This window comes from Pyxicephalus adspersus, chromosome 1 (assembly GCF_032062135.1).
Source record: "Pyxicephalus adspersus chromosome 1, UCB_Pads_2.0, whole genome shotgun sequence".
Lineage (NCBI taxonomy): Eukaryota > Metazoa > Chordata > Amphibia > Anura > Pyxicephalidae > Pyxicephalus > Pyxicephalus adspersus.
Window position 1 is genome coordinate 98,090,864 of NC_092858.1, and position 16,385 is coordinate 98,107,248.

The window sequence follows — 16,385 nt, forward strand, 5'->3', positions numbered from 1 at the left end:
TGTTGTTAGAGTAATGTTTAGTGCTCCGAAAAATAAATCCCATATAATAAAAACCATGTTTTTATTATTGTGCTGTCTTGTGTTAATTGTGAATATTGCAGATAGCAATCATTTTTTTTTGCTTTTTGTCATCTCAGGGGAGCAACGTGTTGGCTCTGTAACAGAGTCAAGCAGTCTTCTAGGCGGGTCACCTCGAAGAAATGGTGGCAGGAAAGGATCTCCATATCACACTGGGCAACTACACCCTGCTGTACGTGTGGCAGATCTTCTCCAACACATAAACCAGATGAAAGTTGCAGAGGGTTATGGATTCAAACAAGAATATGAGGTACATTCTCTAGAATAATCTCATTAATGTTGAAAAATGTAATTTCTGTGTCACATCTGTCTTGTTAAAACATCTTATACCAAGCCTGAGAATAGCTCACTCTCTAGTTAGTCTTCTGTGTCCTTCAGACCATATTCTACAACTGACAGAACATGGAGTCCAAATTATGTTTTAACAACAGGCAAATGCCCTCCAGACAATATTTTAGTACATGCAGAACATTCTCTCCAGACTACAGTCCTGCCCCTCTGTCAATGTAAATGAAGATATTTGGGCTGTGGAGGCTGCATTCTGTAAATATGAGAATCTGATTATCTAAATGGACCTTAAATATGACATTGAAGACCCTCTAATTTGTCATTATAGTGTTTGTTTTAACTCGGTGCTTCTTAGCTTAAATATAATAAGTTCCTAATTGTCAGGAAAATGCAGTTGAATAGTCCCTAAAGTCTGATTAACCAGTACATTTGTGTTCTTTTAATGAGACCAGTTCTGCTTTGGCCTACTGTTTTGCAAGTCCTAAAAAAACTATTATGATATTATTCTTACTAGCCTAATCAGTGTTCATTGTATTTCAGAGCTTCTTTGACTGGGATGTGACTAAGAAAAAGGATAAAGGGAAAGGAAGACAAGAACCTCCACCAAACTGTATGTGGTGAACTCTGGGTATGCACTTTTTCCATGTTGGTTATTTGTTGGTAGAATTGTTTGTCACAGCTGCTGTTTTTTTTTGTCCTTAGATGAAAGACACCGTGTCCGCCTCCACCCTCTTCAGGCAGAATGCAGTTCAGAGGAAATAAATGCCAACTACATCGATGTAAGTAATATATGTATGTAAAAAGTAAAAAAAAATTGTGGGGGAACACATAAGAAAAACTTTAGTGTAGTACTATGTAACTCTATTAAAATTATAGTGGATAAAAAATTTGGACGTTCTACTTCCATCAAAAAATCTGAAATCTACTGTGGTTTTTGAAACCAGCTCTGGAAATCAAGTTGCAATATCTTTGTAAAATAATATTAGCAATTCATAAGGTGGTCATTCTGTCACATAATTAGGATGGTGATAAACCTTTTTGCTTTAGAAATGTACAGTCAGTTAGAGAGGCAAATTGATTTACTGAGTAAGAATAATTTGAAAGTATGAAAGAGCTGATACTTGGAAAATTGGCCACAAGAATATTTTTGCACCCAAATTGAGATCAGTAAATGGATTCGTGATGTGCTGTGAATAAGACTAATCAAGAGAGGCTAGTAAACTCTTACGATTGGTGCAGGGACAAGCAAACATTTGGCACATAGTCTGTTTCTGCAATATTGGTTGGTTGCAGTAGGTTTCAGTTGCATGAATGAACTGATAACCAGTTGTAGCATGAAAATCTCTCAGAATCTAACTTGAGTCTTTGTATTAGGGCACTAGATAACTTACATATACAGTTATACAAACAGACTAGTCTTAAAGAAAGAATTGTGTGTGTTTCAATTTTAAGTACTTTTATCCAACTTAAAATACTAGTTTCTTGGCTGTCTCTGGCATCAATACATAAGGTTATTGACATAAAAAAATTTAGTACCATTTGCTGCATAAATGATTAAGGATTTATTAAAGCAATTAGGTTAGAATGACTGGCAGCTAACATATTGGTCTCAGTAAAGGTTCAATTTAAGCTGAGAACATGGTGAGATGTATATTCTTGAAACAGTCATCCAGTGACATCAGGTTTAAATTTGTGCAGTGTATAACAGAAGAGAGGTGAATATTTTTCGGGGGACCTGGTTTAGCTGTTCACACAAGAGGAAGTGCAGTGCTTAAAAAGTTCAGCCCTTCTCCATGTCTTTATTGTTTCCCTGATTTCTAGCAGGGGGATCTCCAACAAACTCTGTAATCTTTTACCATCCAGGCTCAGCTTTTTCAGCCAAGATATCCTTCTTAGTATCATAAATCATGTCCTTATATAATTCTATGAAAAATCCTCTAGAGAATGCAGAATCACAAAAATATTGCACTCTTCTGCCCGTATTAGTTTGTAGGACTATTTGTGGTACTTAATCAAATATCATGCATAATCCTTTAAATTTTTTAATATTGTGTTCATTATTGGAAGGTTTTTTTGGTAGTAAATATGAAACATTTGTTAAGAATCTAGGTGTGAATTTACTACTTAAATTTACTACTACTACAGTTCTTAACATAAACATGAGCTTTGGTCTGCTAATTTTACATTTTTTTTTATCTCAGACAAATTGTAGAGTGAGACAGACAGCAGAGACACACCACTCATGCTCTCCTGGCCACCACTGCATCATCTGGCTTAGTTCACACGAGTGCTGCTGCACTGCTTTAGCATTTGTGCGTTGACATGTTTTGCCCCATGTTTATTTAAATGGGTTGACCGGTGCACCCAAATTCATGCTCTATTCATTGTTGTCCTTTTCTCTTGCTGAACCAGGAGTGCATGGGCAAGGTGCATTGGGTGTCATTCTTTTTCAATGGCAACCCACTGCATCTTTCCAATGCACTCATGTTGCAGCAAGCATGCACTGTGTCTTCCCAAGCATTTTGATAATGCATGAGGAAACACATGAACTTATGTAGACATGCCTTCATTCAGTTATATGCAGCCTGCTCCAAAGCATACTGGGATTATCAAGCTTTCCAGTGTTCTTATTACAATGCATCGCCCTTTACATATTAATGGTTTAGAGATATTTAGAAACTAATAAATCATTCATTCAAAGTCATTTTTTAACCTTTGTTGATGATGGAACTGATTCAGTAGTCTAGCCTGACAGAGTCATATATTGTGCTGGGGATGAGGGACATCTGTTTGCTCAAAAAAGAAAAATATTATTTCTGAGGGATTTCTCTTTCATTGTGTCCCAATTTTAAGCTTTACACTTCAGGCAGTTATATCTTTCAGCACCATGGGTGGAGTAATTTGGAATAAAATAAGTTAACTGTCTCTCACTGGTAAAATGAAAATATAGACAATAGTGTGTCTTGTTTCTAGGAGTCCTGAATTACTTGTAATAAAATGTGGTATATTTATGTTAATTACCAACAGAACAGCCAATCCATAAAATTAAGCGTGTAGAGCTAAACATAGGTAACTATGCACTGGCAATGCTCTATACATGCACTTGGAGTACAACTGTGTTTTTTACTTTTTCTTTCCACTTGTACACCTTGATTCTATGGCACAAAGGGCTTTTATGACACTCTTCTATCACAGTTAACATGCTTGTTTGCCAAAGTACAATAGGTTGCAGCTGCTTTGTCCGTATTGTGTGCCAGCACATTTAAGTTTATGTTCTTAGTAACACTTTGGAATGCTGAACCTTGAGCACAAATGTAATGACTATTGTCCTTAAATTGCTTGCATTTAAGCCAGACTGTTATCATCTATAATATCCACTAAAATACACTGGATGTATCATGCACCCCTTGGAATGAATACTGTTTTAGTAAAATAACTTTAATTTACATTTAGAATGTGTTGAGAAATTTTTCCGATAATGAGCTGGCTCCTTGGTTAAGAACAGTGTGTGTTAAATGAGGAAGCAGAGGCTCTTATTATGATTTGAAGTCTAGTGTCAGTACATCATCACATGAAATAAATCTCTTCTATGCTTATATCCCAGACATCAGATGTGAGCTTGTGGGGTACCTTAACATTTCAAACGTCCTGTAGGTACTGCAGCAAAAGAATGAGTCAAGAAAAATGGGAAAATATTTTATAAGAATGAAAGATCATGGCTGTTTGTATTGTTTACGTTGTCTAGATACTAGGTTTATGATAACCTGTATAAAAGGCCTTCCCTTTTATTCCACTGTCACATGAATTTTATTGCAAAAATAAACCTGGTAAAGATTAAGATAAGCAACATAAATATAGTCAACCAAAGGTTACCTGTGTGTGTGTTTTACTGCCCATTTTGTAAAGGAAAATATCTCTGCTATCTACCTTGGCTGCAATGGAACATTTTAGCCTTAAAAAGCAACCAGCTAAAGAAAAACTAAAATTTCTCAAAACAATCAAAAGTGAGCTAATGCATTAATTTTGAAACAGAAAAAAAAGTTGTATCTGCATTTGTCTTTAGATGTACACGTATTATTGCCTTTATTGACTTCTTATGCCTTTAAGTTTGCTCAACACAACTTTCCTGTAACAACAAGTCCTGCCCTCTTATATGGACATATGTTAAATTCTGTAAAGTAGGGGTGAAGGGAAATGTAGTATTTTATCTTTTATTCTTTCAACTTTGGGTGTCACTTTGTCACACTGATTGAACATCGGAACATCCTACCAGCTGAATTCAAAGATGAGAGGAACTGTACACACGGCAGATTTTCGCCCGATAATTGGCCGATACCGATTATCGGGCGAGAAAAATTTGCCGTGTGTACGCAGCTTAAGCTGTAATTGCAGTGTTCAAACACTAATTCAGGTGGACTTTAATCTTGGTATTTGTTTAGGTTCTGTCCTTCTTACTATTCGACACTAGGCACATGTAAATTATTTTACAGCATTTACTTTACAGGCTTAAATGTGTGTTTTAAGAATCATCAGAATCTCCCCTACTTTCTACACCTCCTCCATCTTCAAAAAAATTACAATATTTACTGAATTCCCAATTGTTGACAGATGGTTTTATGTGTGTCTTACCATTGAAACATACAACTGCTTTTCTACCTCAAATCTTACTCTTACATAGATATTAGAGTTCTGTTTAAAAAAACATGATCATAAAGCAGAAGCATCATTTATCCTGTGGGTTGCTGTACTACCCTACCTTGGTCTGACACATTGTTCCCTCATTAGGATACCTTTTTATTTTTGACTTCTGTGCAAGTAGTAGGGCGAACATTCACATTAACATTCACATTGTTGCAGTTCATTATTGTGCGCTATTATGTGCCTTTGATGAAGGCAGCCTAGGTATTTCGAAGAAGCTGTTTGCATACTCTCACACAGGTTATAACAGGCTATAACTCATAATATTGACATCTATGCAATGTGGTGCACTAAACGTGTGCGTTGTGATGTGCCATGCATATCCTTTAGTCTTTTAGGGTTTCATTTAAAAATGAATGGCACTTCAGTGCAACAAACATTACATTACCATACATTTTGGTTGTCTATTAACATACCCTAAGGTTGTCAAATAAAAATGTTCTGTCTCCTTATAAAGCAAACACTTGTCTTCTGAACAGTAGGCAAAGCGTGAGGTTCAAATAAATAGTACTCCACCTACTCAACATCCATAAACTGGAGAAAATACCTTTCTATAAACATACAATCCTTATCCTTAAAATATGTGTCAAGTTACTGGCACATCTTTCCAGAGGAGAACTGATCCCTCCTGTAATAATCAAATATTAAATCTCATGAGGCGAACCTCTTAAACACTCTAACTGAATCCTAAAACAGTGCCAAGAATTCTATCAAACTATTTATACCCCTACGCTTACACAAGAGACACTCTTCTCTTACATGGAGGCTAAAATATGCTTTAAAAGCCTTCCTGTTCACCACATAAAATGTAGGATTTCGTCTTCTCCATTTTAAAACTCCGGGGACTGATAGGCTTACCTATCATATTTTATTATGTTATTTAAAATAATTTTATTCTTGGAATTGGTTCCTTTATCAAATGTGTGTTATGATCGCTTATGTATTACTTGATCCTACTTTACCCTAAACATGGTTTATGTATTCTTGTTTAATAATGTACAATGATGGATTCACAAACTCAAGAATCACATTTCACCAATTTTATTCCACTTGTATGCTTTTTTTTCTAATTTTTATCTGCTATGTTGTAAAGTGATGACTGGTGCCTTGAACTTCTTAAACTGCCCCTTTCTTTTGTTTCTGCTAATGCATCTTTATCCTTTCTTTTCTCTGCTGCCCTTCTGTCTGTCCTCAACATTTTGTATTCTTATCCTTGTCACTGTCTCCCATCTCTTTGACATAAATGAACTCATGTTATAATGACCATTTTTTTTTAAATGTCTCTGACTTTCTACATCTCTCCCCTTCTCTCTCCACCATATCTCCACTGTTCTTTTTATCTCCTTTCATTTTACTTTCAATGTTTATCTACGTCCCCATTTTCTGTCTTTGTTCATCTGTCCTTCATTTTTCTTATTGCCCCTTTTCTTTGCTCTCCTTGACATCTCTGGCCCCATCATTCTGTTATTCTGTCTATGGGATCACCGGTAGATCCGGATTAACAGAGAAGTGAGTATCAAGCTTGTGATCCTACCCCCCATCTTCCACATCCAGGTTCATTAGTGCCTGGGATAAGTGCTAGACTTTTACCACTCGATTATACTAAGCGAACTAGTACCCTCTAATTAAGACACATACCGTATATTCTAATATATCAGTAACTTCCAGCTTCCTCCCTCCAAACCCTGGTACTTCTGTTCTTATTTTCTTCCACAAACGCCCTTTTTATTCTCTCTTTTTCCCTGTCCTAAGCACCTCTGTACATGATCTTTTTCATACTTTCTCTATTCTCTAGTATCTAATATTTCTTAGGAATCACTTTTGCTCACTTTCTTCCTCTGATATTGCTCCATATTTCATTCTTCCTCATTTTTCATAAAAATACATAATTCAGTCAAAGGTTAGTAATCTGGTCCAGATTACAAATTCATAATCATGTTAATAATTCAAACTTGGTATGTCATATCGATATGTTTTGATTTTGATTTCAGCTTGAGCCCTTAGTTTGTCACTAACCGTTATCTAAAATAAGTTTTTTTTTTATTTTGTGAAGGCATCATTTAAGAATGGCTTCCCCTCCACTTGTCATTTCACCATTAAGCTCTCATTTTTATTCTCCTTTGTTATTATTTTATAAGTAGAGTCACATGGCACTATGTGGTCCCTCTAATTATTACCTTAAGTAAAGAAAAGTGTCGGCATTGTCTGTAACAAGCAGTTAGGTGCCATATTAGTGCCGTATTAATTCTGTCTTCTATAACACAGAAATATTAGAATGCTGACTGTTTGCTACAAGCAGCACACCTTTTTGATATTTATTCTTTTTATAAATCATATTTCTGTCTGTAAACGGGATTAACATTGAATTCCTTTGAAATTGCTATGCTCTATGAAAATTAATTACTTCTCATAGACTACTAGAGCGCTATGTATTGACTGCTGTATGCATCCATGTGACACTACCCCAAATCTAGATTTTTAAAACTTGTTTGGGTCCTGTAAAGGTTGTGGTATAGGTGTTATTTGAGCACACACCATTTGTCTGTCCCCCTTGAGCCTATTTCCCTATCTGTCTTCTCTTTGTGGGATCACAGTGCTTGCTGAAATGCATGGTGGGATTTTTAGATAAGCTGGAAGGCAACAGTTTAATGTTCATATTTCTTTTCTTTATTTGTAGGGTTATCACAGATCAAACCACTTCATTGCTACTCAAGGTGGGTAGTTACAGTTAAAATAGCACTACTGTTCACTACTATTAATGCTAATAGCAGAAATTCTCCAATAAAGTCTTTTGATATAAAAAAATACCCATAGACAAATGAATATGTTTTATATATTCTATAAATGTGACCAGATGTAAGTATTCATTGGTGCCAAGGTATGCGTAAGGACATCTGTGGGCTAGCACCATTGACGCTACAAAGTCCTGTTTAGCTTTGATTAACCATATATGTTGTGCTTCTCTCTTTAGCAGCACACATTATAAATGGCATTTATATATAAATATAATGTGGCATATTTAAGTTTGACCAAGGTTCATGTGTAATCAGAGGTTCATCAATAATGCATAATAATCATTTTTTACATGTGATCAGTTCTAGAAATACCTAATTATTGTCCCATTACTGATGTACTGCAGGTCCCAAGCAAGACATGATCTATGATTTTTGGAGGATGGTTTGGCAAGAGCACTGCTCAAGTATAGTAATGATCACCAAATTGGTAGAAGTTGGAAGGGTATGTATTATTTTGACTATCAATGTTGTATGTTTAAAGAATGTACATGATAAACATTATAAATGTTCATGATAAACATTATGACTTTAAATCTTTTAAATATCCAGTTGGTTTTATATTTTTTTTATATACTTATGCTTACAAATGAACAAACATTGGTTTGATCTTGTATAGTTTTGATCTTGTTTATAGTTTAGACCAGGGGTGCCCACACTTTCTTGGCTTGCAAGCTACTTTTAAAATGACCAAGTCAGAATGATCTACCAACAATTAAAACTTAATAACTCCTGTGAGCGATAGAGTTAATTTTGAAAGACAGTCCTCCGCGATCTACTCGCGTTGCCTTTGGGATTTACCGGTAGATCGCGATCCACTTGTTGGGCGACCCTGGTTTAGACTATAAGTTTTTCCTAAATTATGCAACCCACTGGTGCAAAGTCCTATTTATTAGTGATGCAAATAAAATGGGATTTACCCTATAAAGAGAAAATGCCTTATGTAGTTTTTGTTGTGTTTAATGTAAACTGGAAGCTACAGTTTTCCATTTCTGAGCTGTAATAAACTTGCAAGACAGCTTCTTTTGAGTTTGTGTGCTTGGGCATTTGTACTTAGCTATGAATTTGCATTTGTGAAGGAGATGTAATGTAATGTATGATGTTTGACCTAAATTGTATGGGCTATTGTTAATGTGTGTTCATTGTTACTGTTGATTTGGCTTGTGTTTTTTATGCACCATTGCCTATTTTGCAGTGTTTATATTGCTTTTTTTTATCTTCATAGAAGACAGTAAAAATGCAATATAAACACATCATAAATGTATTTCAAAACCTAAGAGTGCAATGCCTTTGTACACTAACTATTACACCATGAGGGGCTAGTTGAAAGGAGGGCAGGCCAATAGTGTAGTGGCTTCCTTGGATTGCTAGATGCAGTGTTGGATCTTGGAAGGTCCTTGTCAGGAGAGAAGTACAGGGGATGCCATTGCTCCTCTTTTTCTAAAAACTCCAGACCTACTAAATACATTGTATACAGAGATGGTAGCTCACAAACCAATCAAAACGTTTTTATCTATGTACATGTTCCAGGTCAGTGGCCATTGTATCAAAGCCAAAAGCTATGTACACACATCAAATGAGTGTTGCTCAAGACAAATGGTTGTGCTCGTCTTTTGTGAAAATCTAGCATGTGTATATCAGTCCCCTGATTTTGTTCATTGGTCAGCCCTGGCAGATTGACGAAGGACCAATCAGGAATGACTGCTGTGCTTTCCTGTTGAGGAGAGCACAGAGGGGTGCTATTCGATCGTCCTTCTCCTTTCCAAAGAACAGAACAGTGCAGTGCTTATTCATTCATCTATCACTAAAAACAAACACAAAGATTGCTTACAGCAGCAGTAATCTGACATCCATACGGGGCTAAAGGGACAGCATGACAGCCAGGCTACTAGTATTTTCAGAAAGAGAGGTTGGCAATGTTTCCACCATGGCAAATTTGTTTAAAAGCAGTGTTGTAGGATGGAATTGCTGCTTTCCTGTTTTTACAAATATCAGAAGTTTGCCTGTGGCTAAGAAATAACTCAGCAGCCTGATGGTTAACTCCTTTGATAGAGAAATCTACAGATCCATGTTTAATCTTTCCCAGCTGAGGGAGACTAGCAGTACATTGATTAAGCCCATTTCTTGAATGCATAATGTGTAGGCTCTGCAGCTTTGGGAAGGAATGACATAAAGGTAGATTATGAATGGGATAATCATATAGAGACAAAAAAGAGGAAAAACATAAGCCAGCAGATGTTTGATATTTCTCACAAATTTATATTCATAAAGATATGACTTTTGCTGTGTAGAAGTGAAGTTGCAAGGAGAAATAGCAGTTGTGACTGTGAACTGGATGCTTCTTTGCAAGGCTAATATGATTAGTATTGTCGCTGTGTTGCTCTGACAGGTAATTAAGAACAATGTTCCTTACATCAGATCATTTTTTAAATTGTGTTTTCTCGTAAATCTCCATTAACTGTAATGATTTTGTTTGGTCTCTGCTGGTCTAATTTTCCCTTCTCATTAGCAGTCTTCCTTCAGCGCCCTCCCTAACATTGCTGACGTGAAAGCGATGTAATTAGTTTACTCTCTTTATCACTGTGTGTCTTGTATTGCATCCATCACACAGTCGTAGGGCTTAACACACTTCGCAAACCATACTTCCCCTTCTGCTCGCCTGGATGGACTCCATGTGCCATCTAAGCATTTTCTCATGCCTTTTTATCATCTTCCTGGAGAAAAATATGCTCCATTCAAAGTACATTATTTTTGTTGTTAGCGCTCTGAGAAGAGGCAATAAATTCCTGTTAGCCTGCAGGGGGGTACAGACATATTGTCCCTTCCTTCTATCTGTCTTTGTCATTAGGTCTTGCTAAAATCCTCAGTACTCCAGGCTGTGCATGTCTAACTGGTGCATAATATGGGCAGACTTTTTCTATTTTACTAAATTAAGTTCTTACACATTGTCCTGCTGAGGCTGAAAATGCAAATGCTGGGAAATATATTGGCTTGGTCTTTTCAAGTTGCATTTTATTTACTGCCCAGGTTCAACTCAAATCAACCTAAATCAGTTTGTGGCTCAAAATTCAAATGTACTTTTTTGTCAGGTGCACATTTCTTGGATTTTTTTTTTTTTTTGCAGCTTTAGGCAAGAGGGATGGGGACAGTTCCACTGGTCTGGCAAAAATACAACATGTTTAATATACTATTTATTGTTTATTAAGTAAAGACCTGTTTCTGTTTTATTTTAAAAAAGCATTAAATACATATGTGCGAATTACACCATATTCTAAAAAGAGAGGATAACAAAATGTTTTTGTTTTTAGACCAGTATTATCTAACTCTCTTAACAATCCTGGAGGGTTGGAGAACAATTTTCTGACCCTTTGCAAAGCGCAGTTACTACATTTACTGCCATCTGTTAGGAAAATACTAAAAATCTGTGTAGATCATGATTTTGGAGTACTGGAGCTGGATATCCTTGTTTTAGACAGTCCGTTATTTTACATTAGTGTCTGTATTGGCCCTGCCCGCAGAAAACAGGCAGGAAGAACTGTAACTTAAGCTATTGAGCGCTGTCTCTTTTGGCTTAAAATAGATAAATATAAAATAAGCTTAGCAATCAGCTGACTGTAAAAATAAAAATTTAAGATCTATATGCAATACGTTATATTTTCAAGTATAGTAGAAAAAAGAATTATAAAACAATATACATGTTCTTACTGTTTATATGTGTTCCACTTTTTAAACTATCAAGATTAGACAATAGGTACATGCATAGAAGCTGAGACAAAAGGTGCCTAAATGCAAAATACTATTCTTTTCCATAAAACTTTACAATTTACACCTTACCCAGGTGAAATGCAGCAAGTATTGGCCAGATACCACTGAAACATATGGAGATATTCGCATAACTTTGCTCAACACAGAAACCTTGGCAGAATATACTGTGAGGACACTTGCTCTGGAACGGGTAAGAGACTACAATTCAGCATTTATCATTAGGTGCCTTTTTGCTCTGGTATTGAATGACAAAAAACAGCTATGAGCCTACATTAAATATGTAAGCTGGCAAATTCTCAAGTTGCTAAAAACACTATTGTTTGGAATTTGGGCACTAAAGTTATAATATTTATTATAGTTTTTATATTAAATTTTAAGTAATTTTAAAATACATAAATTTGCAACTTCTTTATGTAAAAACTATATCAATTGCTGTTGATAGAATGCGTATTCTGCTTGGTTACCAGCTTTTAGAATATGTTTTTACTTGTATACCTTTTTGTGTTATTTTACTAAATCTGTTTAATATCTACTTGAAAGATGCAGAATAGAGAAGGTTTAGAACAGGGTCGGCAAAGTTTTATGGCCACTAGTCCATTTATGGGGTGGGCGGGAGCACACTAGGCCAGACCCACCCTTATGGCTCTGCCCAGCACCAGGGAACGTCCCCTGAAGTGAAATCCCTCTCCTCCGTATGCATTGTGGAGGAGAGGGATTTACCTTCAGGGAGCTTTCCCTATTTACCGCGGTGGCGGAAGTATCAATGCCGGCCGCAGTAAATAGGGGAGCAACTGCAGGGGGGCAGTTCATAACGCCCCCTGGCCGATCCGCTGGCAACAGACCGGATCGGTTAGGGGGCATTAGACAGAAACGATCTACCGGCTAGGCCGTATCTGGGCTAAAGGCTGGAGTTTACCGACCCCTGGTTTAGAACCTCTCTCAGGTTTTATAATTCTGCTCCTCCTGTGTCATTGTCTATCATTTACAACCCCTATTTAATGTAAAGCGCTGGGTAATATGTTGGCACTTTAAAAACACAGTTTAATATTGTTATAATTATTGCTATCTGTTACCTTGCTAGGAATTTTCATTTTGTGTAAATTTTTGTGCAGTCACCATACGATAAAAGCTTAAAAGGCTGCAAAATGTCTTTAGCATTACAAGACCAAGTCTATTTGAATGTGACTACTTACTACTAGATATACAATGACTTGGATAGATGGGAACCGTCACAGACATGTAAAGTGATATAGTGTAATAATTGGAGGTATTTATTACCTATAATAGAGATAGAACTGTACATTTCCTGTGTCAAAGCTTGGGGGCATCTTTATTCAGCTCCATTCAAAATCAGCATCTAATTCCTGGACTATAATGTACTGAACTAGTATTTGTACTTTGTAATGTAACACAAATTAGCTTCTCTTTGCTGCTCAGGACAGGGTCATTAGTCTAAACCTCTAGGATTGCATTCTAATGATAAAATGTAAATGTTTACACTGTTGCTGTATAAGATTTAAATATGTTAATGCAGACTTCTAGAATTACTGATAGATTCACTTGAAGTGAGCTTGATGATATTTTGTTTCATGTGCATCTCTATAGTAAATATAAATGTTTTGCTACATAGAATAATGTGTCTGGAATTAGTCATTTTTTGTAAGAAGGCACCTTGAATATAATAGATTTTAAGTAGAAGAATAGCAATATCACCTTTGTAATATACGCCCACCCATAAATACAAGGATAAAGTACTTGATTTGATATTGTGGAGAGAGAAAATGATCGCACTGCATATTTGTTTTGTAGGCAGCTCCATTCTCACCTTAGTTGAGTTATCACTAATCTTGTCTGCAAATTAGATGTTGCCTGTCAGGTACTAATTTTCTTGATAAATGATGGAGACCAACACACCTGTTTTTCCTTTTTTTTTTTTTTAGCGTGGCTATACCGCTAGGCATGAAGTAAAGCAGTTCCACTTTCTCTCATGGCCAGAACATGGTGTACCGTTTCATGCCACGGGGTTGCTTGCTTTCATCCGAAGAGTGAAGTCCTCCACGCCCCCTGATGCCGGACCTGTGGTGGTACATTGCAGGTCAGTTATAGAGTGTGCATTGTTTTCTATATGTGTTTGATTATTTTTTTAGAGTGTGGCTTTAACGTCTGTCTTTTTCCTTTTACAGTGCGGGAGCTGGAAGGACAGGCTGCTACATTGTCCTGGATGTAATGCTGGACATGGCGGAATGTGAAGGGGTTGTGGATATTTACAACTGTGTCAAAACACTATGCTCTCGGCGTATAAACATGGTTCAAACACAGGTAATATTGTTGACTAGGAGTTCAAAGAATAATAAAGATAAAAAGTGTTTGTTAACAATTACTTGTCTTCATTTTAATTGATCCAGGAACAATATGTTTTTATCCATGATGCAATCCTAGAGGCTTGTCTGTGTGGTGATACAGCGATACCAGTGTGTGACTTCAAACAAACATACAAGGAAATGCTGCAGATAGACACACAGAGCAATTCAACACACCTGAGGGATGAATTCCAGGTACCATGCAGTTTCAGATCAAATTTTTGTATTTATATGTATACTTTCACTTCTGTATAGTGGACTAGTGGATGCCAAGTGGTGGTTAAACAGGTTTCCAAATTTTCAGTTTTAAAAATCTCATTCAGTCCTGTGGTAAAGTTGACATTTTATGCATTAGCTAAAACATAACCCCTTGGTTTAACTCCTCTTACAGGATCAAGCCAGGATATATATAAATACTATTACAAAACACAAAATTACTCAGCTGAATGTGAGACTTGAGTAAGTCCATGCCAGCCAAAGTACCATGTTCCCTTTAGAAGAGGAACTATAAGTTCTCAGTATATGTCTTTCATAGCCCCCCCAAATTGTAGCTTTGCCTTTCTTTTCACCTGTGGCTTTCATATAGCAAACCAGGGTCATGTGCACTTTTCTTGGTCAGGATTGACTTTCTGAGAAGGTTAACACCTACATAGGACTTTGGTAGGGTTCGGGGGTAGATCAGGGAGTAAAGTGAACCTTAGAATGGGCAATTCCAATTAAACATGTTCTGTATTTCTTGAAAACTGAAAATCCCCTGTAAAAACTTATATTCTGTAAGCATTCTATTGATACCTCTTTTCCTTCCAGACCCTTAATTCAGTGACTGCACAGCTTGGTGTTGAAGAATGCAGCGTTGCTTTGTTACCGCACAACAGAGATAAAAACCGCAGCATGGACGTGTTACCGCCAGATCGTTCTCTTCCGTTACTCCTGTCTGCTCACGGAGAAGATACTAGCAATTACATTAATGCTGCCCTTACTGATGTATGTATTCCTCACTAGAGTACAAATTAAACACATTTTCTGGCTGCATTTGGAGTCCTCTTTTCTAAATTTAGCCTTTAAAAGCATACTGTAGTGTTTGCAGCAAGCACACGTTTTAGATCATTATTGTGAAGCTTACTTGAAAGCAATTTTGGATAGGATTTTCACATTTTTTATTTCCTTACTAGGCTATATTTTCATGATGGCATTTGATATAGAGAAGTTGTAGATTCTAGCTTTTGAAGCAATCTTTAGGTCAGACAGTGCTAGTCAACAGCGTTTCTGAACAACTGCTGTGAGAAAAAAATTCCAGTACAGAAAGGGCACTTAGATATTATATTGTTTTCTGTGAATCATTTGGAGTCTAGGCTGAGAAAATCTGGGCATAGAGAATAGTAATGTAGACTTCACTGCAGTTTATCAGATGTTGATTTTTAAAAACAATGTTGGCAAGTATTTGTGAAGGTTAATGGCGTGTATAGTCTAAGTCTAATGTAAACTGCACATATCAACCAAAACAACAGTCAACTAGTTTATGACAGAACTTCCTTTCACCGCAAGTTATGTGCTTCATAATTTAAACCTTATCTACATATTCAAAGTAGAATTCAATTTAATGTAATTTTTGAAATAAAGGGAATTACTGCAACAAAGATCTGGAATATTTCATGACAATGTCCAGACAGTCTGTAGATAATGATAAATTCATTTTGGGGTAAGAATTCATAGATCAAAAATACGTTTAAGTATTGCAGTAATAAACCCATCATTTTCTGAACTCTTAATAGGAATTTAAAGTATACTCTATTTATGAGTCACTGTCTTAGAATACATTAAATTGGATTCCTTTGATAGACAATTTTAGCAAGTGTTTGAGTTGTATAGTGCTTATCTGAAATGTGCAAGCAGTCAGTGTAGCTGATACTTCAGATTTTCTCTGTAGTTATCTGTCTTGTTGGCTGTTTGACATGTACATTCGATTTGTACATTGATTTTCTGTAGGCAGTGTCTGATTATTTTTTGATACATCTGCTTAGAAAGGCAGCTGTTGTAAGAGGTTGATAGACACTAATGGTGCAGTGTTTCAATGTGATATGTTTATCTCTACGTGATATATATATATATATATATATATATATAGTATCCAGGGTACTATATGCCCCCTAGCCTACAGCCATGTAGCCTGTATCATGTGCATCTTTTTACACAAAGCATCTGCATCATAGCTTGTAATTTTTAACATCTGTGCCCTATTTGCTTGAGCTGGATTTTTCCAAAGTGAACATAGGCCATTGCCTAAAAAACAATGCTGCCAGAGATGGCACATAGCCACATACATTGGGCCAGGTTTGCTGGATCACCCCCATTCTCCCAATAAAGTCAATCTTCTCCAGTCTTGGACAGCTTTTATAAAATAGGC

The 16,385-nt window shown here is 36.3% G+C and overlaps 1 protein-coding gene across 4 annotated transcripts in view; it reads left to right on the top strand.

Annotated features, from left to right (window-relative positions):
- The window catches only part of PTPRU (protein tyrosine phosphatase receptor type U), an 80,063-nt gene extending 65,065 nt beyond the window's left edge, over positions 1–14,998 (top strand). For 2 of the 4 annotated variants that reach the window (XM_072419939.1, XM_072419954.1), the window contains 11 exons: positions 138–328; positions 907–976; positions 1,069–1,145; positions 6,556–6,573; positions 7,742–7,778; positions 8,204–8,301; positions 11,695–11,811; positions 13,562–13,716; positions 13,805–13,940; positions 14,027–14,176; positions 14,789–14,998. In XM_072419939.1, the coding sequence (XP_072276040.1) occupies positions 138–328; positions 907–976; positions 1,069–1,145; positions 6,556–6,573; positions 7,742–7,778; positions 8,204–8,301; positions 11,695–11,811; positions 13,562–13,716; positions 13,805–13,940; positions 14,027–14,176; positions 14,789–14,983 (1,244 nt within the window). In that variant the 3' untranslated portion in view covers positions 14,984–14,998. The remainder of the gene's footprint in view (positions 1–137; positions 329–906; positions 977–1,068; positions 1,146–6,555; positions 6,574–7,741; positions 7,779–8,203; positions 8,302–11,694; positions 11,812–13,561; positions 13,717–13,804; positions 13,941–14,026; positions 14,177–14,788) is intronic. The other 2 variants (XM_072419945.1, XM_072419963.1) reach the window with 1 other exon arrangement.
- Positions 14,999–16,385: the final 1,387 nt, after the last annotated feature.